General features: G+C 41.6%; 1 protein-coding gene across 1 annotated transcript in view; it reads left to right on the top strand.

Moving 5' to 3' along the window:
• LOC108796733 (cytoplasmic polyadenylation element-binding protein 2-like) overlaps nucleotides 1-24,470 on the top strand; it is a 98,512-nt gene that overhangs the window by 43,769 nt on the left and 30,273 nt on the right. Inside the window, exons 3-4 of the mRNA XM_018568243.1 lie at nucleotides 11,793-11,883; nucleotides 20,481-20,531. Of these exons, the coding sequence (XP_018423745.1) occupies nucleotides 11,793-11,883; nucleotides 20,481-20,531 (142 nt within the window). The remainder of the gene's footprint in view (nucleotides 1-11,792; nucleotides 11,884-20,480; nucleotides 20,532-24,470) is intronic.

The following is a 24,470-nucleotide window of genomic DNA, read 5'->3' as shown; positions in this document are numbered from 1 at the left end:
CCGCGCTGAGCCAATCACGGCGAGCAAAGTATTTTATTAATGAATACAAAGCCTTCTTGGATTGGCAGAGGTTGTGTACATCGCTCGCCGTGATTGGCTCAACGCGGTATACTTTATGTAGCTGAAGCTACCGTACATACAGTATTACCGCACATCCAGCGGGCTGACAGATTAGGGATGTTTGTTTTGCGCCAGCTTGGCCCGAACGAACTAAAGGTATACATTGTATAAGACGACCCCCGATTTTCGAGGGATGTTTTTAAGTATAAAAAGTAGTCTTATACGCCAGCAATACAGTAAGTTTATTTTTTTCTAACATTACCTTAAAAAAAAAAAAACCCTGCACTGAGTTGTTACAATAGATTGCGGAGCGGGTGTGCAGCCCACACCAGTGCACATGTAGTTATACCCACCATAATGCAGGCCCGCAGGTGTGAATGAGCCAATTAGCAAACCTGTGCTTTGTCCATGCTGGGAAATTGTGGACAACATTATGCGGTATGTTTCTGTGTCATGCAATAAAGAGAGGGGCCAACAGAATTTTTTTTTCTACCCTGGGGGCTAGATTTGATCATAAGCCCCCGCTGTTTACCAAATTACTTGTCACAAGCCTACAAGTTCTCTGTATGCATACCTCCCAACTGTCCCTCATTTAAAACTAAATCCCTCTGTCCCTTTTTTCCTCTTCAGTTCACCCTCTTTTTAGTCTGATGTATAGATATTTATAAAACTGTACTATTTAACTACCAAAACTTTTATTCTGCATCAAAACCTTTACCTTATCTCTTAATAATCTAGTTTTCTAATTAGAAAGCAAGTATAAAGGAAAAGTAATGGCTGGGAAAAAAAAAAGAATTCTGGGTTTAGCCAATCATTTTGGCATATAAATTCTTAGCGGTCCACATAACTGAGGACATGGCAGGGGTGTGTTCATTGTCTAAATACATTGTGCTGAAAGGTGTCCCTCTTTTGCATCTCAGAAAGTTGGAAAGTATGCTGTATGTGCCATATGGATAGTATGCTAGTGGTGATGAATAGCTCAACTGAATACAGCTTGTCCAGACCATGCTAGGGGTGGTAGGAATAGCAGTGCTAGTCCCTGAAATCAGGGTATCAAAGTGAGAACACCAGTTTCACTTTTGTAATAAAAACCCTGTATGGGTACACCGTTTCCATCTGACATGCCCCCACGCAAACTTCAGGTTTTACACAGATCTGCTCCCCGTGTTTTTGAGCAGAAATATGCTGCCCTGAAGCATCTGTTCCATTCTGTTTTTGCACATATATACGCTACGCAAATATACGGCTCCATTTTGTATGGAGCCATTTATTTGCATGTGTTGCATATGATACAATACGCATATGCGCGCGTATACGCGCAGTGTGAATGAGGCCTTAGGGTTTATATGGAGACAATAATACATTACAGGTAACATTTCAACATAATTTTATATTGCGTTCCATTATCGATCAGGAGAAAATTCAATATTGGTAATAAGGTCATGGTGAAATGTTACAAGTAGGGTACAGCTACATGAAATGGTCCACAATTCCAGAGTTATAACCTCAAAAGAGTTTATGGATAAGGTCTATCATTTGATACTGCCTGGTCTAGCAGGGGCCTATGTTGGCGACTCTTGACTCCCTGGGTAAAGGATCTGCGTATCCCATTGCGGGAAGTGTTTTACATGTGTTTTTTGGCCTGATGTTTGTGCTGCTGTGTGCAGGTGTGACTACAGGTTTGATAGAGATGAATGGGCAAAAAATAGATGCAACACAGCCAGGTGCAGTGGAGGGCCAGGCAATAGGTGGCAGGTCCACGCTACACTGGAGATCTAACTTTTAAGAGGTGTGTGCGTGTGCTTTTTTCTCTATATTCAGATTTGGAGCTTCTACTATCCGTATGTCAGAGAAGTCTGTCATGTCGGCAAACATTGCTACTCCACATCAACTATGGGAGAAAAAGGTCAACTAGAGCAATTTGCAGGATAAGCAACTAAGAGACTGTGCATCACTGAGTATGTAACAAGCAAATATGGCCGTCTGCCATAAATATAATATGGAAGCATGACTGCCCGTGTACAGAATTAGAATCCATGCAGGGAAAAGGGTTTACTTCCCACACAGACTTCATATACTGTGTATCTTTTATAAATAAAACAAATTGTAGATCCTCTTTGAGTATTTCTAATTCTGTATGAAAGGATATAAATAGCACGAGTTAAGTCAATCAGCTAAATGTGTATTAGAGATGGTCTGATTAATTCTGTTTTTAGTTTAGCCATCCGGCTAGTTTGGTAAAACCTACACATCTTGTGCTCGAGTGATCTAAATTTGCAGTAAACCTTTTTGTTTCCAGAGGAGCAGAAAGATGAAATTTCATGGTAGGGTGAGCTGTGCTCAGCGCTGTGTTTATGCGCGCAGTTGCGGCATGATGGAAATTTCACAATCCTGAGATCCCCATGTGAAACGAGTGGTTTTGTTAGACAACACAAACGGCTGGAAGCTTCTCAGCCGCAGTCCCTTTGCTTGTACATGGAGCTCAAAGGTGGCTGGAAAAGTTCTTAGGAGGAAGTTTTATGTTGGAGGGGAATGGGAGTTCTGCCCCATTAACCCTTTGGCTGCCAGTCAGGACAGCTGTCTCTTCTGGCCAAAGACAGGAAAGGTAGCAGGTGTGCAATTAATCGAATGGAAACAATTTGCATTCACACTGTTCAAACTATTTATACACGATGCATTGTGTTTCCAGACTGAGAAAGATTTTTTGGCTGGACTTTTTGTTTGTTCTTTTTATTGCCATTGAAGTAGGAATATTGGTTGCTTTGAGGAAACTCTAGTTCAGCAAACATTAGCTGCTGCTTTAAAGCTGCACTGCAGTAAAAACGTATGGAAAATGGCTTTGCACCTCAACCAGGAGAGATGTTTACTTGCTGAGGTGACAGGAGACCATTTTACAACATGGCATCATGTGTGGCGAGGCTCAAAAGTGTGTTCAATCTGTTTGCAAAGTGTTGTGCAAAAACTCCAGATTAAAGGAGAACTATGGGGTCAGTGTTTTTCCCCATAGTTCTCCTTAGGGTAACGGGAGGACACAAACTAGCGTCCTCCCGTTACCCTAAGCTCAGTATACCGCGAGCTATAGCTCGCGGTATACTCAGACGCCGGAGCGGATCCCGACGTAGATCCGCCCAGCTGCGTGAGTGACAGCTGGCTCTGCCTATCTAGAGGCAGAGCCAGCTGTACCCTCCCCCGTCCGTTCCGCCAGTCAGCGCTGGCAGATCGGAGAGGGGAATCCAGCCCTCCTCCTGTCACGGCAGAGAGTTGAGCGAACCTGTTATGTGTTCGCTCACCTCCCGATCTACTGAGCCGACCTGTGACAGTCTCATTGTCACAGGTCGGCTAGAACTATGAGGTGAGTGGAAATCACTCATTTCATAGTTCTCCTTTTAAGGGCTCATTCATGCCAGGTGCATTGAGCTTCGTTCATCTGCATTGATCAACGCAGACTGTATGCAAGGGCGTAGAGAAAATCAATTGATTGTTCAATGTGTCCGGTTCATACCATACAGGTGCGTTGCAAAAAATTAAATCACAGCATGGAGTAGTAAAAAATTACCGAATTTGCCGGCGTATGAGGCGACCCCCTAATTTTCCACTTAAAACATACGTTTTGGGGAATACTCGTCATATAAGACTACCCCACTTCCGAGGCAACACCATTTAAAAACATCATGGATGGATGTGCGGTAATACTGTATGTACGGTAGCTTCGGCTACATACAGTATTCCGCGCTGAGCCAATCACGGCGAGCAAAGTATTTTATTAATGAATACAAAGCCTTCTTGGATTGGCAGAGGTTGTGTACATCGCTCGCCGTGATTGGCTCAACGCGGTATACTTTATGTAGCTGAAGCTACCGTACATACAGTATTACCGCACATCCAGCGGGCTGACAGATTAGGGATGTTTGTTTTGCGCCAGCTTGGCCCGAACGAACTAAAGGTATACATTGTATAAGACGACCCCCGATTTTCGAGGGATGTTTTTAAGTATAAAAAGTAGTCTTATACGCCAGCAATACAGTAAGTTTATTTTTTTCTAACATTACCTTAAAAAAAAAAAAACCCTGCACTGAGTTGTTACAATAGATTGCGGAGCGGGTGTGCAGCCCACACCAGTGCACATGTAGTTATACCCACCATAATGCAGGCCCGCAGGTGTGAATGAGCCAATTAGCAAACCTGTGCTTTGTCCATGCTGGGAAATTGTAATGTTAGCATTTGGTTTAAAAATGCATAACCAACACTAAATGTCAAATGATTCCCCAGATCTAGAGAGATAAAATAAGGTTGTATGCAGAGCATTTATGTATAAGTTAAGCCTGGCCTTGATCCCCTTCTGCCTTCCAAACCTTGCACTGTCACTGTCACCTTGCAGGCTGCCCACCATATTAAAAAAACAATGTTGAGAAGACTCAGGAGGCAGTGCCAAGCTTGAGTTTTACAGAACAAGTCTAGATTTGCATAGAACGATGTGATGCACTATACAAAGGGACTATTTATAAAGCCTTTGTGTGACCTTGCTAGGGCTATACTGCTGCTTTAAAAAAAAAATCCAGACACACTTATAAAGCACAAATGTGCTTTAAGTAGGGTATACACTGAATTAAATTTTGGAATGCTTGTTTGACTCTCTAAAGCCTCATTCACACGAGACAAGGCCAGCACGTACAGCTCTGTGCTGCGTGCAAGGCCGTATCGGGCGGCTCCCAGGAAGGACAGGTGCTGCGTGTGATTAGTACGCAGCCCCTGTCCTTCCCTATGGGAGTACGCGGATGTACGCCCCCTAGCCTCATCCGCCCTGCACGTCCTTGCAGGTGTCCGTAATCGTACGCTGACAGGATGGATCCTGTCTGCGTCCGAGCAGGGACACCCGCACCCGTACGGACCTGCACTTGGGGTGAGCGTAGGGTGGCGTATGGCTGTGTACTCCCATAGAGAAGGACGGGGGCTGCATACTAATCACACGCAGCACCTGTCCTTCCTCAAGCTGCCCGATACGGCCGTGCACGGAGCTGTACGGTCGTTTCTCGGGTGAATGAGGCCTAATAGTTGATGGGGTCAAATCGATGATCAATTTCAACCGCAGTGATGAAAAAATTTGAAGGAGCATGTTGGAAATTTTTTCTTGATCGAACTAAATTCTAACAGTCAATGTCATTTTCGTTCAGGGAAACTCCGTTCATTCCAAAATCCAATGTTAAATCAAAACGAAAATAAAACAAAATTTTGAAGGACATTGACTGATGACTGACTGACAGCATTATTGAACGTTCCAATGAGATTTTTCGTACGAACGTTCATTCGAAAATCTACCAGTGTAAACCCTACTACTAATGTGCCCTTGGCTTCATTGTGGAACTGCGATTGGGAAAAGGGGGGATGAGTGCTCGGAGGAGAAGGGCCTGATCACATGACCTTTCAAAGTCATGTCGCTGAGCTCTTCTCCTCCAATCACGTATTGATGGAGCATTATGCAGAGAACACAGGAAGAGCATAGCAGGCTCCTCACCACAGCCTGCATTTGTGAACGTTTCATAAAATGTAGGCAGAGTAAAGGTGGCCATACACTAAATTAAATTTTCTATAAGAACCAGCCACACAATGAGTACAGCTGTCTGCACCCTTTCGGCTGACATCCGTCGATCAGCTGATTGAAAGAGCCAGTTGGACAGTCTTCAAACGAACAGAGTCGGCAGCCATTGAGCTGCCGGCTCCGTTGAGGTATTCTGACAGCGACCGGTTGCCTGTTCTGTAGACTCGCACTGAGAAAGATGCAGTGAAGCATTTATTGTGCACAGGGCTGGATTTCCCACAAGGCCAACCAAGGTCCGGCCTCAGGGCAGCAGGGGTGTGGTATTCCTATCTCGCGATGCCCGGGCAAGCAGAGCTAAATGTACAGCTTGTTTTGTACAACATTGTATGCAGCCTGCAGGTCGGCCACTCTCCATGGGTGGGGGGTGGGGATTTGGCGGCATTGAGGAACCTGGCCTTGGGGCAGCAGAGCGAGCAAATCCGGCCCTGCATATATATTAATATACATGCATTGCAGCGTGATGCTTTATATTGTATTAGGAACCTGGCACTGGGGCAGCAGAGAGAGTAAATTCGCCCCTGATTGTGCAGTACTACTAAATGTCCCTTTCAAACATGTATAACTACAAATGATTTGAAATAAAGCATCAAGAGTCATTGAGATTTATACATCAAGGTGAGAACATTTCACATATAAAAAGACACTGTTTTCCCTTGATAATGTATTTTATTGTTTTGTTTTTAATGGTTTGTATCTTGCCGCATGGACACCTTATCCTCAGCAAATCATATTTTTTTTTTTTTAATGTATTTAATGTGTACTGTAGGTATTTTGGTTTTCTCAAAAACCTCACGGTTATTCATTAAAAGCAAGACCTCGCAAAAATATCTAGTTTAAAATACACAGACGTTGTCACTGGGAAAGCAGTGAATGGCCTCCCTGTGCTGCAGTGTGCTTGCTATTTTAGGCCGTGTAAGTAAATACGGACGCTGGTGGAGCTGCCTGTGACGTTCACCTTGAGCTGTCCTTCTCACATGGTTCATTCAGCTCATGCTGGCTCCGCCTCCCGCTGTCAGCTCGGAGCCCGCACTGCTTAGGGATGCTGCTACGTGGACATTTTGTTATGTAAATGTTCAGCCTGTGAATTGGAAAATTGTGCCCATGAAGCCATTAGCACAGCACAAAATTCTGCTCAGGCCTGTCCTTCAACCCGGATGTCCCTCGCTAATGTAACGGGAGGCTTTAATAAAGAATGTATTCACATGGTGCTGGCGAGATTTAATTTAGCTTTTCCACACGCTTAAACAATAGGATTAAACTTGCTAGGAGCCTGGAGATGAATGTACCTGCCATCTTGCCTGATAGATTGAAGGATGCCTGTCTCTTCCGCAAAGCAGGAGGCTATTTTGTGTGTTAAACAAATACCCGGGCCTCCTCCTCTTGGTTACGGCTCACATCTGATCTCTTCTCTAAGCTCCATCAGGTTGGCATGTTTCTGCCCACTTGACCTCTCAGCATGACGTCTGTGGGTTTACGTCAACACTTTTGCCCACAGCGAGTAAACTGATTTAAACAGCGGTAGAAACGATGGAGAAAATGTGAACATTTAAATCTGATTGGAGACCATATGTTGTATTCCAGTGCAAAAAACTATTCATATACTTAACTGAATATAATTTCTTGCAGTCTTACCACTTGAAACCAAATGCCAAGAGGACAGCGCTATTTGGGCATGCTCCGTTTTCTTTGGGTCAGCACATTGCTTCCATCATAAAAGAAGTCCAGAGGAGTTCTTGCCTCCTTCTGAAAATGCTAGTTATCTGGCTGAATCTAGCTTCGATGTTCTATGATTCACAGGCCTGAAACTAGCTTGCTGTAAATGAGGATCAACAAAGATTTACAGGGTTATTTACAAGTAAATACAAATAAAAGTAATATGGTGAAGAATTTGGAGAAGACAGGAGAAGTAAACAATCTAGGCCAAAATAGCTGATTTAAGGCCGGTGCACACCTAGACGACACCTCACCACGCGGCAATCGTGCACGATTCCGTGCTTATTGCCGCGCGGTCAGGAGTCACCTGGGTATATGCCGATCGCGCTGTGGGTGGCATTATTTTCTAAGGCACCCCAGTCGTGCTGGGCGGATCGCGCGGTTTCCCGCTAAAACAGCCGGGCGTTGTGTATCGCCAAAAAAAGTACCCTTTTTCTGCGATTGCCACGTGGATGTCACCCCATTGAAATCAATGGTGGACGCACGGCAATCGCAGCCTGCATTGTGCAGGAGCGCGCAATCCTGGATCGCGTAAGTCTGCACCGAGCCTCAGAAAAATACTCCATAGCTGAACTGGAAAGTGAGCTGAATTGACGTTCACTTTTCTCTTGCCTTCTCCAAACTCTTCACCCTTTTGTGAATAACCCTGTTAGAATTCTCAAAAGGACTTAAAGAACACCTGTCATAGGTGAAAAGGAATACCCATAGGGGTCAGCATGCATAACATTTAAGGACTCTGGTAAACCTACTTATGGGGAACCATATTTTTGTATGTATATATTGGTGTTTTTGAGTTTCAGAACATCGCGTCACAGTTAAGGAAACCAAAAGTGTGTGGGGTTTTTTTTAGCTTACATTTTATGTTAAGGCTCCTACTCTGTTTTGCAAACTTAAAACAAAATCATTGCCCAGCTTGTGGAAATATTAAGGAAAAAATAAAAACCTTTTGCTCTAGTTCTCAACCTCCACTCCTGCACTGTGCCCCAACTTCCACAACATGGACATCTTAGGTGAGCTCCAGGCTGTCCAGGAGTAAGGACCCTCCACTGTCTCCAGTAGGGGAAGTAGCGGTGAGATCACCTGATCAACCAGACGAGAAGAGGAGCTGAGTATGGTAGCCAGAGCTGCTTTTTTTTTTTTTTTTAAGAGCTGTGGGGTATCCCTTTTTTTTGTTCCCCATGCAGGAATTTGGCTGTATTCATGCAGATGCAAAATCGGCCTACGGCTGCACTCGCAGTCATCTACCTATAGGCTGAGATTTTTAAAGTAATTTCTAGGAAGGTTTACACTTGGCAAATACTGTAGCAATGGCCTTCTTTTTTTATTTCAAGAAGGCCAGTTACTTGTTGAATGGTTTATAATTAGATGGCTGTGTTAAAGGAATGACCTTAGCATACATAATATTGGACTCTTGTCTCAAGGCTTCTAATCTTCTACTACAATGGGCCTCTGTATTAAAAACAGCCATGTGCTGCACAGAGCAGAGTTAATAAGGATAATCTGATTATCTTTCTTTGAAATACGATTCCTGCTCAGAAATTGTTCTCTTCAAGTTTGATTTAACATTTCCAGTCAACAGCAACTTTTAACCATATCTTTTGTGTTCTGGCTTTTTTACATGCTCTACCAATCACGTTTTTACTCCTTTGTGAAGAACCACAAAGTCTGATTGCGGGTTTGTACATAGACCCTAGGTGAGATTTATTTAGCCTCCTGCTGTTGCCAGTATTCATACAATTTTCCTGCTTAGGTTTTGCCCCATTAGGTTTCAGAGCTCCCAAGTATCTGTTTTGGACCACATTCCACACTCATGGCTAAGGTAATCATTTCTGCTCCTTTTAAAGGGTAATCTCATCCAAAGGTGATGGTTTGGTTATAGGTGCACCCTAGTGGGCTGTAGTATCTTTTTAAGATAACCAGCAATAAGATCTCTCTGTTCAGGCTGTGTTCCCACCAATTCTAAGCTGGTCATACACTGTTGGAATTCAAAGGAATTGGCCAAAATTCTAACCATGGGTGGCCCTGCTGGTACCACACAGCTCAACAAACTGATATTAAAAAAAGGAGCCAGGCAGAAAAATGTTGGCCTAACAGTGACCAGCCAATCCACTGCAGTCACTTTTTGGGTATTCTGACAGCTGTCCGAAAACATTAGCCGCTGATTAGCCCAACAGGAACAATGGGAGTGCCTCCTAGCAGCTGTAGTCAGTGTAAACACCTGGAAACTCCACCTGCATATATCCCACCATTGGCATCACTTATTGATGACAGAAACTGCTAGTTAAAGAGGACCTGTTAGGGGGTTTACCTTGCCTCAGATTTGAGGCTCCCATACAGAACTATAGGCTGCCTTTGCCTTCCCAGCTATTGCTGATTTCAGGACATTGCTTTCCTCTGCAGCATCAAACATAGTGGCATGCCTGCCCTGAGGCTGGGTTCACACCATGTTCCGGAACAGATCTGGAATGCAGTGCATTGCATTTTTGCCATGTTTGGAATTTTATAAGCTTAAAATGGTCTTATAGGTGCGTTCCAGTGCATTTGTATGTGTTTTTTATGCGTTTTTATACTTTCCAGTGCATTCCAGACCAGACAAAATAAGACATGCAGTATTTTTCTGGTCTGGTCTGAAACAGACTGCGCTAATGTGAACAGAGGCCAGGAATAGCATAGAGATATATTAGGATTCATTTTGGGTCCGGAAACAGTCTGGTCTGGAGATGATCCGGACATGGTGTGAATGGGCCCTGAAAGCTATTCCTTCCAAGAGCTGGGCAATTGCTCTAGCTCTATATGAGAATGTTAAATGTGATGGTTAGCAGAGTGTCTGTCTGGTTTAGGGCCTCGGTAGACTTGTGCTTTTGTTTTTGTTGATTTCTTTGTCAGTTGGTGAGAGAACACGAATGTAAAATGCTAGCAGTTGTCTCCGAAACAGGATGGTAAATCGCCTAATGGGGACATCTCTTCTGGCAACAGCTATTTAGGAAATAATCGCTACGGCGACACAGATGGCAATAAAAAAAAAGCCATAAAAAGATGAATTGACAAAGTATCCAACCATTCCTAACTCCATCTATAAATAAACATTTTGACTGAATTTCTACTTTTTAAGTTGATCAAACATGGTAAAATAGTGAATAGCCAATTCTACAAGACCTAACAATTGCGTAATATCTGGGGTAGCGGTGGAAGTAACCACAATATGCAGGCTTTAATATTACATGATTACTCATTACATTTATGAACAATCAAAATGTCATCAACTTTATTAAAACAATATTAGAGAATCATTTGTCTTTTTTTAGTCAGACCATTCGAGACAATGCATCAGATTTGCAGCTATAGATATATGTATTATGGTTATTGATGAAGCCCAAATAAATGACTCTAATATCTAACAGGACACTGGTTTACAATCTTAATACCCAAGCTAGCTGTCAGATGACTGGGTACTGGCACTTTATTGCATCAGGTTTAAAAATGGCTTTTATACACAGTATCATGTTCGAGAAAGTTTGAAAAAAGATCTAGGGTTGTCAGTGGTAAAATGTCTTTCGGCAGATGATAAAACCAAAACATAAACAGGGAGAGTAACTAAAGAAAGTGCAATGTACTGTATACCGGCATTTGAATTGTAATGTGCTATATTTAGTAAAGCATAACGTAATATGCTAAAATAAAGTTGTTTATCATGTGCTCAGTGGCAGTGCTGTTTTCCTTTATTTAAGTTTTAGCAGAATGTTTGCTTACCACTGTAATTTCACTTGGTTTGTGTAACATTGTATAGTAATCTAGATGGTATTGTTCTTGATGACAGTGCAAAGGGCAGGAACTCATGACAACTAGAGTCCTGTAGTCTGAGCTGTGAAAGGTTTTTTGGCTGCGCTCACTGTGCTTTAATCAGTACTGTTGTCCAACCAAAAATGGTCCTATTTTGCCATTGTTGGTATTTGTGAACCACCATGAGGCTAGGTTCACACCTAGGCAACACCTCACCTAGGCGACGGATTGCCGCGCGGTCAGGAGTCACCAAGGTGTGAACCGATTCCCTCCACGAGCATGTATACTTAACAGGCGCGCATTCTCGCACTGTTGGAGCTGTTGATAACAGTATTGCTTCTAGAATTGAGGGAAGATGACTAGACTAGTCCCCCATGTCGCAGTTTTTGTCCAATCCCCAGTTCCTTCATAACGCCATCCCTCTGCCAAAGCTCCAACACCAGTGAACAATGGAGCTTGGATGGTGTGTGGAGGGGGTTGTTGCTGCAGCAAGGGATCGGGGCTGCTCAAGTATACATGCCTGGAGTGATGGTCTATGTGTTGTCAAATCTTCCAGATGTGTGTGATTGTTGAAACAGAATAAATTCCCTATGTAAATGCTTTTAAAGTCCTAACAAAGAGCTGTCCTTTTTTTCTCTTGTAGGATCGGAGCAGAATGTACGACAGTTTAAATATGCACTCCTTAGAAAACTCCCTTATCGAAATAATGAGAGCAGAGCATGATCCACTGAAAGGTGAGTATTGATTGTCTATTTACTTTGTCAATGGTAATAAAGTATGTCTAAAGCCAAAACGTTTTTGTTTTGGATTGGGTAGGGAATAGCTAAAACCCCTGTTGTTTTTGTTGTCTGTGTCCCATTTGGGAGATTGTTCTTTAGTTACGGTCTTGAAGACAAAAGAGGAGGACAGTGGACATTTCTCCAAACTAAGGGAAGAAACTGATAATTTTGGATTTTCTCATGCTTTTAACGTGATTGACGGAGGTCACCAAGACCAATAGAGGAGGTGAATATCAGCAATGGAGACAAAGATGGCAGTAAAAACAAGACTGAGCTTTTAAACATACGTTTACACTTTGGGCAATCACTCTAAGAAGTGAATAGGAAGGGTCAGAGGTGGCCAGTCTGATTATTGAAAACCTATACTGAGGGCAATGTGTAGACAGCCATCACAGACCTCCTTTTGAAAATGCTGATTGCCTGGCTCTCTGCCTTGAGTTCTCCTGAATGTCTAACACACAGTACTGTCAACTTACAGCCAGAGAACTTGGCAAAGTTGCAACTGTGGCTCTGCAGACTTGCTCTCAATAAATGACTAAGAAAGTCATGAAGCTTTAGATCTCCAACAGGCAGCAACTTACATTATCTAAATGATAGCAAAGGCAGCCGCTACAGTTCTCTTTTGAAAGGAAAAGGTAAAGAATATCTTTCCTGAGAGACACATTGGAACCTTCCACTGCCAATCCTCTTCTGAAGATGCTAGTTGTCTTACTTTGTTCATTGGCCAACTGGGTTCAATAAGGTTTTAGTCGGTGACCTGGAATAAGTATACATATCTGTGAAGTCAGAGTATAATAGACTTGAAATATCGAAGCAGAGGGTAATCCTGACATCAAGGAAACTATTGTTTGCAGAATGAAATTTAGCAATGGCAGCCTCCATGTCTCTCTCTGGAAAGGTTTCCATAGCCCTCTCTGTAAAGGTTTAGAAAGTTCTGCAGGAAAATTTCTAGAGACTTCATTGGGATGGGCATCTGTAACTGACTGGTTTAGCTGGTACTTGCAGATCTAATGCCTATGATTATACCTTGTTAAAAGTAAAGAGGAGTAACTATTAGGCTTCACTGGATGAAGTTATTTCTAGGGAGTTGAGTGTCTGACATTTATTTAAAGGTATTGATATGGATTGTGTCACAGGAATATAATGCAAGTATGCAGGCAGCCACAGGGGCCATCTAGTATGTGTTCCTGATACTTGTTTAGCACTCCCCAAAGTAGAAGGCTTGATAGAGAGCTCATACACACGAGTGCTTGGTGAAGCTTCCGTTTCTATGCATTGGGACTGCTGAATGCCACCAGCTTATTTACTAGTTTTGCTGTTCCTGGCTGGAGAGAGCTTTTGAAAGTGGGTTGGACGGTGGGCCCTGGAATCACGTCTGCATCCAGCACCTATGTGAGTAGAGCCTTACACCCATAGGTTCCAAAAGCAGCAAAAATGTCCTTCAATTCTTTGCATCGGTTAGAGTATTCAGAGCCACTTTCCCTTTTCTATATCCCATGAATGTCTCCACCACACCCGCTCCCAAGTGGCACTGCTCTCCGGCCACTGCCGTCTGGCCTAGATAGGCTTGGTTTGTTCTCGGTGGTTCAGCAAGCTATCCAGCCATTGAGAAGACCTTCTGTCCTGCAAAAAGCTAAGGGATGCAGATTCATAAATGCTAACATTTACATGCCTCGGGGCCGGCCCAGTTTAGTGGAGAATGTGTATATGTGTTACTCCTAAGCACATTCTTCTGCTAGAAGAAAGCAAGCCTTTGTGTCTAATAAGGACTCCCCTCTCAGTGCTCCCTTTTGAAAAGTGAAATTATGAAAACAAGCTAGGACAGTGTATGTTGTGTGCGCAGTACAGCCGGGCTAAGGAGAAAGTGATTGGAATGTCAGGCACGTGTTTCAGGCTGAGCTGCTTCCCCTCTCTGCTATGACTAAGCATCTTGTGTATGTTTTGGCACACACAGAACACTCTTGTGCTTGGAACCTCAATGCCGCCTCCTCATTCTTCAAAACGTCATTCATGGTATACAGTACCCTACACACGTCACTTATTGTATGAGGTTAAAACTGCCGTATTTGGTTTTTGCGACACATGTGGCCCTTTTATTGCCTCCTTGTGGCCCCTTTATTTTATGGATTTAAACTGAATAAGGCCCCATACCGTCCTTCAGTGGAGAAAAGCTTCACATCCTTGTGTAACTATACAGCTAAATAAATGTTTTATGGACCCTTTTATCAAGATTATCATATTATAAGCTACATGGACCAGATCTCAAGAATATTCCTGTTGTCCCTGTGATGTTAATTACCAAATTGCTAGAATTCTTTTTCTTGAAACTATGTATTTATGGTCCCTAGTAGACATAGTGCAACCGCTTCAAGATTTCTTCTGTTCAATTTGTCCCCCCTTTTCCTTTAAGCTTGACATGCCATGGGTCAAGATCGTCATTTACTAAGAATTTGATGCTGTTTTTTTAGGAAGATGCCCATGCGCAGTTAAAAACACTTTTAAGATATACTGTATATCTATATATCTCTATATCTCAAAGAGTTAAAAGATCATCATGCACTATGGTTTTTGAGGATCTTGGAGCCCTAAATTCCTGATGTAATGTATAGCAATTTGGTGTCTTAATACCTTCTGCTGTTTGTAAGTATCAGCTTAAAAGGCGTATCAAAATTATTAGGTAATATTGAATGTAACTTCTACAAATAAGGATGGCATTTTAGGTTTATTACTGGAAATCGGGTGTACTTCTATGTTCTAAAATTCACAGGGATAATCTAAACGGGATACCATCCCTGGAAATCGATAACCAATAGCAGTTATGCTATTGGACTGAACCCCATCATCATGTTGTATTACTTGGTGACCCCATGGAAGAGATCTCCTCATTTCCAATGAGTCAGTCAGAAGTATGTGTGCGCTGGCAACCAGTGCTACCTACACCTTTTTAGTTTGTTTTTCTAGGGTGCCCTGGGAGCCTCATTATAAAGTTACCTACTTTAGCTCTGAACTTGGCGTTGGGTCCAGCCTATCCTATACTGACCTGCGCTGGTGATAACACTGAGGAACCGATAATGTTCTGTATACCACATGGAGGTATAACTATAGTTATACCACATACCCATAGACTAACATGGGTTCGGTATGGTTATAGTTTGTTGGGTCTTCTATATCAAGTATCAGAGTGCTGACACTCAGTACTATCAGTTGTTTTTAATCATCTCAAATGATGTAGTACCTTAATTTTGTTTTTCTTCCCCTATTACAATTTATAGGGATTTTTCCAGTGCTATATGTAGCCTGTTTTTTTTTTAGCGTAAATATGGCTGTAAATATGAGAAATATATTTTTAGTTCAATCCACACATTAGATAACATGCTTCAGCTGCTTTGCTCCCTGGTAACACAAATTACGCTTTTATTATTATCTGTTTAGACTGGTCTGACAGATAAGAAAATGGAGCTGAATGTAGGAATAGTTTTTTTTTATATGCCAGCAGACTTTTTCTATATTTACTGTGAGCAGTTTGATTGGATGTCATGGTGATCATCTCAAAAGCAGGGACTACATTAACTGCCTCCGGCCCCATCTGTCTCATACATCCTCAGTTACACCATTGGAAGCCCTTTCCCAAAAAAGCAGTGCCATAGACATATATCCTGTCATACATGCTTATTTATGACAGATCTGCTGAGTGCAGTGTTAAAGTAATTAAAGCAAACTTGTACTAAAATTCTGAATACCAATGCACCAGGCGACAGTAGCATTTTCTGCAAGCACTGCAGGGTTTTTTTTAGGGCCCATCCACATCAGAGCGCATATGGGTTGACATGTGCTAATTATGTGCATTGCCATGCTCCTTTTTTTTTACCACGTTCCTAATGTGTGCCATGGTGCAATAAAATGCTGCCCTCCCTTTTCTTTTGTGTGTGTGTAAAGGTACACATTTTAAAACAAGGCTCTTTGCCTTTTCCATGTGATGGGTGCACGTTGATCAATGCAGTAGGGCTGCAACAACTAATCGACATAATCGATTATAATCGATTATTGAAAAAGTTGTCAACTTTTTCAATAATCGATTAATCGGCTTCTGATTGGTTGGCCCTGTTCACGGCTCCACACACGCTGCGCGCCACACCTCCTCCCCACCTCACGCTCGCCGCTGCCAGACCTGCCCGCATCCACGCTCCGCACCTCCTCCGTGCCTCACACTCACCGCCTGCCCAAATCCACGATCGGCACAGGGACGCGGGGAGAAGAAGTAAGGAGGAGCAGGTGTGGGCGGATGACAGCCGCCGATAGACAGGCCCGATCTCAGAAGCAAGTTGCTGGAAGACTGCTCAGGTAAGCCTGCACTTTCCCCCCACATGGTGCTCTATAATGTATTGCTGGTATTTGTATTCTTCTATAGCTGATGGTACATTGTGCTGTATATTATACAGAGCAATGTACCATCAGCTATAGAGGAATACAAATCCCAGCAATACATTGTACACTGTATGTATAATAGTTACATAGTATTTGAGGTTGAATAAAGACATAAGTCCATCAAGTCCAACCTATTGTGTGTGTGTGTGTGTGTGTGTGTGTGTGTGTGTGTGTATAGGTCCCTGAGTGTTCTCATTCTTAAGAGTACCTGTACCCTTGTACATTACGGTCTCTCAGGAAATCGTCGAAAAGCTTCTTGAATGATTCCAGACTATTTGCGGAAATCACTGCTTGAGGCAGCGCGTTCCAGACCCTAACTGCGCAAACTGATAAGAACCCCCTTTGCTGGGATTTGTTGTACTCCTATATAGATGGTGGTATTCTGCATTGCGCTGTATAGAGGACTACAAATCAAGGAATACCACCAGCAATGCAGAATACCACCAGCTATAGAGTACAACAAATCCCAGCAATAGTACATTATACAGTGGTGCAATGCCGAATACCACTAGCTATAGAGGACTACAAAACCCAGCAATAGTACATTATACAGCGCAATGCAGAATACCACCAGCTATAATGTACTATTGCTTGGATTTGTTGTACTCCTCTATAGCTGGTGGTATTCTGCATTGTGCTGTATAATGTGCTTTTGCTGGGTTTTGTAGTCCTCTATAGCCGGTGCCATTCTGCATTCATTGCTGTATAATTTTACACTTTTCATTTCACTATATTGTACACCACACTTTTTTTTCTTTTTTACTTCCACCGCTCCAAGCTTGCTGCAATCTCAATATAAAAACTAGAAGTCCCATCACTGGAGCCATTTTTTAAAATGTATTTTTTATCCGATTAACCGATTAATCGAACTTAATAATCGGCTAACTAATTGATTTTGAAAATAATCGTTAGCTGCAGCTCTACAATGCAGCCCAACGCATGTGGTGTGAATGGGCCCTAAAACATCTACTGTGTAAGCGGTATCTGCGGGGATCCTTAGAATGATATCAAAGTCTGGATATCATTTGATTTCTCGGTGCAGATCCTTAGATTCTATTATTCTATTGTGAGCAGACCTAGCCCGCTGGCTGCCCTTTACCTCTCTACATTTCCCCGCTGGCGCTCTGTCTACCCTAATGAGGATAATAAGCATGGAAAATCAGTTTCTGGTGTACTTTTCATAGGCATTATGGCTCCACTGGAGATTTATTGTGTTCCCTGTGGAATTTCTGTCCAGTTCACACCAGAACGTTAATAGGATACAACAGCCTGAAAGGGTATTGGATGTGTTATTTACAGGGATTGCCTCTAATACGTATATCTATATTTAGCTGGAGTGAATGTGAGAGTGTGAAGGGCAGTATTGTGCTAGCCCTGCTGGAGATTTCCACTCCATAAAAAAGCATTAAAGCGAAAAATTAATTTTGGATCCATTTATGTGTTTTATATAAATAATTGAGTACGGTATAGTGTAAAGTCTAGTATATTACCAAGCATTCACTGTGTTGACCAGTGCTGTCATCTGAACAGGAGGTTTTCAGAAGATATGATGTAGGGTACAGAGTGTACTTCCCTGGTGGAGTTACACTCATCAGTCATAGTGCAAATAGAAGGTTGGAGGTAGAAAAGTAACCAAGGAAGCTGGGAAGTTGCAGGTGTTGAACAGCGGTGTCACCCCCTGTCTATATGTGTTCTACAGAAGTAAAAACAACGAGAGGCTGAAAAGGGTCTAAAGAAAAACAGTTAAGTATATGTAAAGCCAAAGCATACTTGGGGGATTTATCAAAACTGGAGCAAACAGAATCTGGAGCGGTTGCCCATAGCAACCAATAGGCATCATTCTATAGTCTGCTCAGGTAAGATTCGAAAATGAGACAGAAGAGCTGATTGGCTGCAGTTTTTGTCCGTTCCAGTTTTGATCAATACCCCCCATTGTATTTCATTCTAGACACAGTAGGCAATGGTTAAAAACCTCAGTCAGGGTTTTTGATTTTTGTTTATTTTTTAATGCTATCATCTTTTGGAAAATTTCCCTTCACTTCCTGTCCTGTAGACACAACAGGAAGGGATGGAAATCTTTCCAAAGTGAGGGAAATGCCCCTTTCACATGGGCATTCCAATAAGGACACCTATCAGTTTTTCAGGTGGATCTGATCGCAAGCCCAATGTTAGTCTACGGGCAACCAGATCTCAATGTATGTGCGTCCATTTACATCTAATTACCCCCGACTCCGGCCAGCTCCGGAAAAACAAACTGGTCAGAGTTAATTTTCGGTCAACCTGATCGTGGTGGATCTGGGGTAATGGACACACATCCATTTACATTCGATGCAACATAGACTAACATGGGTTTGGTAATTGCAGTTTTTTTCCTCCTTCCAAAAACTGGATGGGCACGCATATCACAACGGTAACATCCGTTCCGATCAGCAGAGAATTTGTGCATGGATCTCTTGCTGGTCAGAACTGAAGGAGCCCATGTGAAAGGGGCTTTAGACGGTTGGCATCTGAACAAAATAGAGAGGGTTAATCCTCTTGCAAGGACACAAAGCAATACAATTCTAACACAAAATCCCTATTTTACAATTTGTTTATCGCCCTGCACTTCATATGTAAACATGCAAAAGATATTTAAAATGCTGCATTCACACCTAGGCGACAGCGCTTTCTCTTATTTCTCAGCGCTTTTTTTAGTGCACATTTTCGCAGTTTTTTTGCACATCTTTGCATGCAGTCGTGCGTTTTTGTAAGCAGATTGTGACCTTAATGTACTTGGCAAACGTGCGTAAAATGCACAAAAATAGTGTTTCACGTTTCCTATTGAGTCTATGCGGTTAAAACGTGCTTTAATCTGCCTAAAATAAGCTCATGTACTTTTTCCAGCAACATGCGTTTTTCTACACATGATGCTACGCTCAGGTGCGAAAGGGGCCTATAGAAATAAATGAACAAAAAGTATATGTGTGTTATATATATATATCTATATATATATATTTTTATTTTATTTTTCTCATCTGTGGCCAAAACAAAATCAAGATTTTGACAAATAAGAAACCATTACACCTTCTCTTTGAGGAGTTTTGGAATGAACAGTTTAGTTTACAAAGATTAATGTCACCTACATAATGAGAGTCGGCCACTGTGACGGTATATCATAAGATGGAAGGGTTACAGTGGTGTCAGACCATTAGTTAAGCAGAAGTGTGCCAAAGGTCTTTCTGTTATTGCTAAAAGTCACCTCACATGCCATATGGCAAAGATTAATTTGTCTTAGTACAAATGTGAGTTTTAATGCTAGACGAACAAGGTTGTTTTGTTTTTTAAATCCTTTTTTTTAAAAGGTATTTTATTGGTTATAAAAATGCGTACATTACACTGATAAATTTGGGTTATTTTTGAATTCCGTCAGCCCGCATGGCACTTTCAAGCTGCTGATGTCACAGTTTTCATTCACAGTGTCAGCAAACATTACCCAATTTCAAGAGTGTTATATGTTTGAAGTTTTAGAAATAAAATCTTTAGTTACTTTACTGATGCAGCTTTTACATGTGCTTTTAGTCATGATAAAACATGATAGACATTTTAAGAATGGAAATGTTGACCTGTCTGTATATTTTCCGATGCATGTTAATATGCATTCTAGATCAGGATTGTTTTGTTTGCGTGGGGTTTTTTGTGGTTTTTTTCTTTGTGGTTTTTTTTTTTTTAGTAGCTGGGCTGTTTTTTCACAAAATTAAGCACAAAATGTATGTTCTGATACTATTTTCACTGGGCTGTAATATACAAAAGTCTGTTTATTTTATGACACAACATGAAGACATGATTGTTTAGTGCGGATTAGATTTTCTCCTGTTGCTTTATTGGCAGAAGGAGAACGATGCTTGCTGTTTGGAGTATAGAGGGGTTATAGAGCCCCTGGAAGTGAGAGGGAGTTCTTGAGAGGTCAGCACATTTCTGGACCGTGTGTAGCAAGAAAGTGCTTTTCCCATTGGACCGGACTCCGAGGCGTTGCCGAGATTATTGCTTAACTCCCTCACTTCCTCAAATGAAAACCACACCGTGCATCTGTGTATTAGATAATGAGCTTTGAATAACAAACATTCACTTTTTTTTTTCTCTTTTTTTAGGTCGCTTGAACTATCCCCATCCAGGAACAGATAGTCTTCTGATGTTAAATGGTAGGTAGTTGTCTAAATAAAATAAAATTTAAAAAATGCGACATTCTACATATCTTATTTGTGAGATTGTGTGTGTGTGTGTGTATATAATAGTGAATTACTAAATTTCAGGTTATGAGGTTATCAATTATTGAACTAGTTCATTTTAAGGATATGTGCACATTGGTCATTGGGATTCCACTGTAGTTTGTTAGGGTACATGTGTGCTTGAAATGTGTTCCCCTGTGGGTCACTTTAGGTATAATTAAAACAAAAATCTAGCCAAACAGATGAACTGTATTTGAATCTTGAAGACTAATTCTGCTCAGTCTTTGGGATTTCACACATCCCTGCAACATTTTATAGCCCAAAAAATAATTTTATTCAGAGCCTACAGCATCGCAGCACCCTGTTTTAGAGACAGATTAAAGGAAAATGGGGCCCTAGGCAAGGTAGCAGCTTTGCCTTTCTTCACCCATCCATTCGATTACCATTGATAAGGATTGCAATAGGCACTGAGAAACCACCTCATATGCATTTTCCATGGCCAGCTGCATCAGACACCTACTGCCTAAAAGTACATCTTCACATTTGAAGTGACAGGCAGGTGCACAGCTTTCTCGCCCTTGTCTACCATAGAAACATGAAGGTGGTAGCTGAAAATGCACTGAACTCTAGGATAGAGACACTTACCTCATGGACGGGCACGTCTGACCCCATTGCTGGATAGCTTCTACATTAAGCACTAGATTTCATGGTCTTGATTTTCATTAAACAGCACATAGCACACACAGAATTTTTCTTCAGTGTTGCAGGTAACAGCCAAATAACCTACACTAATAAGTGGGCTCCCCCACTGACAAAGTCAGATGAACAAAGTCAGATGAACAGTAATAAAACCATCAAAATCATTAGACTTGTAATCTGTGTACAGTTTGTTACTTGGTTCTGCTTATCAGTGTTTTTTTTCCCCATGTAGTATTTTCTTTATAAACAAAATTAAGTACTATTCATAATACTTTTTATTTGCACTAACAATTTTTTTAGGACAAGCTTTCGGGGTCTTTCTACATTCTCGGTCCAAGCAGTATCAAGTAGAAGGTGGTAGACCCCAAAAGCTCGTCCTGAAAAATTAACTGAGAGTTGTTTTTTTTTAATCTGAACTATCACTGACCGTACTCAGCCTAAAGCTTAAAAAATAAAGGAATCTAAAGTGTATTTTCAGAGAGGAAACAATTACAGTGGTACCTTAGTTCGTGCCATGATTCTGGTCGCGTACCTAATTGGTCGTGAACCGAATCAAATTTCCCTATAATGTGCAATGTAATCCATAATACTGTACAGTACTGTATGTGTTAAAAAGCACACAAAAAAACTTCACAGCAAGTGTGCACAAGTCTGTCTGCGACCGTGATCTCTACTGGCGATAGCCACGACCACGTGTCAGAGCAGGGAGGATGGACGCAGTCGTGTTCGTCACCCGATGTGGAGTTTGCGAACAGCAGCAAAATTTTGCCAAACTTTCGGTTCGCGAACCGAATTGTACGCGAACAGAAGCATTTGTGAACCCAGGTATTACTGTACTTTCATTCTTGCTTTCAATATCCTTTTAACACATATACTAGATTGTTGAGTATGCTCCTTGTGTTTATCTCTATAGCACATTTGCCATCCCTACAAAAAAAAAACTGCTGACATTACAGGACAAGCTGTTGGGAGAGGTTGGTGTTTCCAGGAAGTCTGACAGCCATGCTTTTGAGGCAGGAACTATAAATTATAAGCCATGTGCGGCCTACTTCACGTAACTCACAGCCTGCATATGTACTGAGCAAATAGTTGCTCTATGTACATATATTTATAGACTCTTACAGAAAAATACACATAATAAGATAAGGTTACGTACATAAAGTAAATCACATTTACAGTATATTTAACAAACTTTAAAATCCTCTAGGGTTCATTGACATTTCTAAGACTCAGCGTAAGCTGGCTGTGTTCTATGTGTTTACTGAGAGTTCATCTCCATTATTTCAAAATGTTCATTTGTCCTTTTAATATTGTTTATTTTCCCTTTAAATCATAACCAGTAGCCAGCACGTAGACTTGCAGGAAAACTAGAAATCTTCAGTTTGTTCCGGATCCTCATTCCCCATCTCTCTGCTGCTAAAACTTGGTATTGCTAAACAGCTATTAAATACTGTAGTTGTTCACGAGAAGTACTGCATGTCATGGGTCAAGTTTAAAACTAATAAGGCATTTAAGCAGCAGGGCATGGAATATTCTGTTTAGTAGAGTGCTGTGGGAGGTAGGAACTCGCCTGTTCTACTACATAAAAAGCCTGACAACTGCAGAAGGGCTTTGTTTTTCCTTGGAAACCTTTTTTAGTAATTTAGACAAATCTATCTGCCCAGCTTCCTTACCTATCTGCATAATGGGCATTTAGTACCCTGCATCTGAAATGGTTTGTTGAGGATGTGATCGGATCTTACTTTGATGTAAGAAGTCATTGCTTACTTCACTAAAAATATGTTGACAGCACTTTTATCTACTGCTAGAAATTAACAATTAGATTTGGCTGTTGAATGCCACCAAATTGTAAATTATCATTTTAAGAATATCTTCCAATAAGTAACTCCAAGCTTTATAGCTAAATCTAGTAGGCTGGCATTCATATTACATGGCTGTTAGTAAGATTTGATTAGCTCAACAGATTTTACTGTGTGGCCATCCTCAAATCCTAATTTGCTGTAGAACATAGAAACTGTAAAGCTGAATACATTGAGCCCTGAATCCTTGTGCTGTTACCAGGAGATAATGAAATACGGACACCATACTTTCTGTAGTATGATTTATTGTGACCTCTGATGGTTTTGCCTGAGCCCACAGAATATGCCATATTATTAAAGGCTTTTTTCAGGCATGGTGTGAAGAAGCATTGCTTAGTTTCCCTGTCACCTCTCTCTGACCTTCAGAGATACTTCTAGGTGTATTTAACTAAGACAAACACTCCCCTGCCAGCATTTTCTATTAAGGCCAGTGGAGCGTAGCCTTGACTTGCTGCAGTGCACCTCTGTGACAAGAAACAGTTTGGTGAGATATTAACAAGTGATGAGGAAGAACTCAAAACATATCAACTGTAGTATAGCTGTAAATGACCTGCAGAGCTGTGGCCATCAGGATCATGCAAGCCTCGGTATATCTTGACAGTTGTCTAGCGAGGCATGGTGGGGATTGTAGCTCAACATTTGGAGGCCCAGGACCAGCCCTGTACCAGTACAAGCTAAATCTTGGGATTCCTGTACATGGCTTCACATGGAGCTGTAGGAGCTCAGGTATAAGTGATAGCGACCCTGCATGAGATCTAACTGATCTCATGCAGTTAGATGTGATTATTCCATTTCCTATTTTTAAACGATGAGACACTTGATATGGTAAAAAAATCCAGCTATCACTATTTTACATAGCAAAAGGTTATTTCAGAATAGCAACCAGTTTGGATTAAAAAAAACCCAAGGTCCCAATTCTTTTACTGAGAGTTACAATGACATTGCTGAATCAGGAACACAAAAACCTCTGCTCCCATAGGCCAGTAGTCCCAAAGATTTATTAGTGGAGGACAGCATGCTCTCCCCACTGATGCCAGGCACAAGCAATACAGTATTCTGGCTGCATGGTTTAGAATATTGGCTCTTTTACATACAAATAACCCCTTCCCCTGCTTCAGAAACTGAGATGAATTTGTTACCAGTTTTAGTTATGGGTTATTATTATTATTCAGGATTTATATAATGCCAACAGTTTGCACAGCACTTTACAATATAAGGAAGACATTACAATTACAATACAATTCAAGACAATATGGTAAGGAGGGCCCTGCCCGTGAGGGCTTACAATCTAAAGGGGAGGGGCAAGTGATGCATGAGGAGGTAGCTGTGTGAGGATGAATTGTTTGAGAACGTG

The sequence above is a fragment of the Nanorana parkeri genome, unplaced genomic scaffold (assembly GCF_000935625.1).
Source record: "Nanorana parkeri isolate BGI_ZX_2015 unplaced genomic scaffold, ASM93562v1 scaffold1161, whole genome shotgun sequence".
NCBI classification, from domain to species: Eukaryota; Metazoa; Chordata; class Amphibia; order Anura; family Dicroglossidae; genus Nanorana; species Nanorana parkeri.
This window is presented reverse-complemented; position numbering and strand designations above follow the sequence as displayed.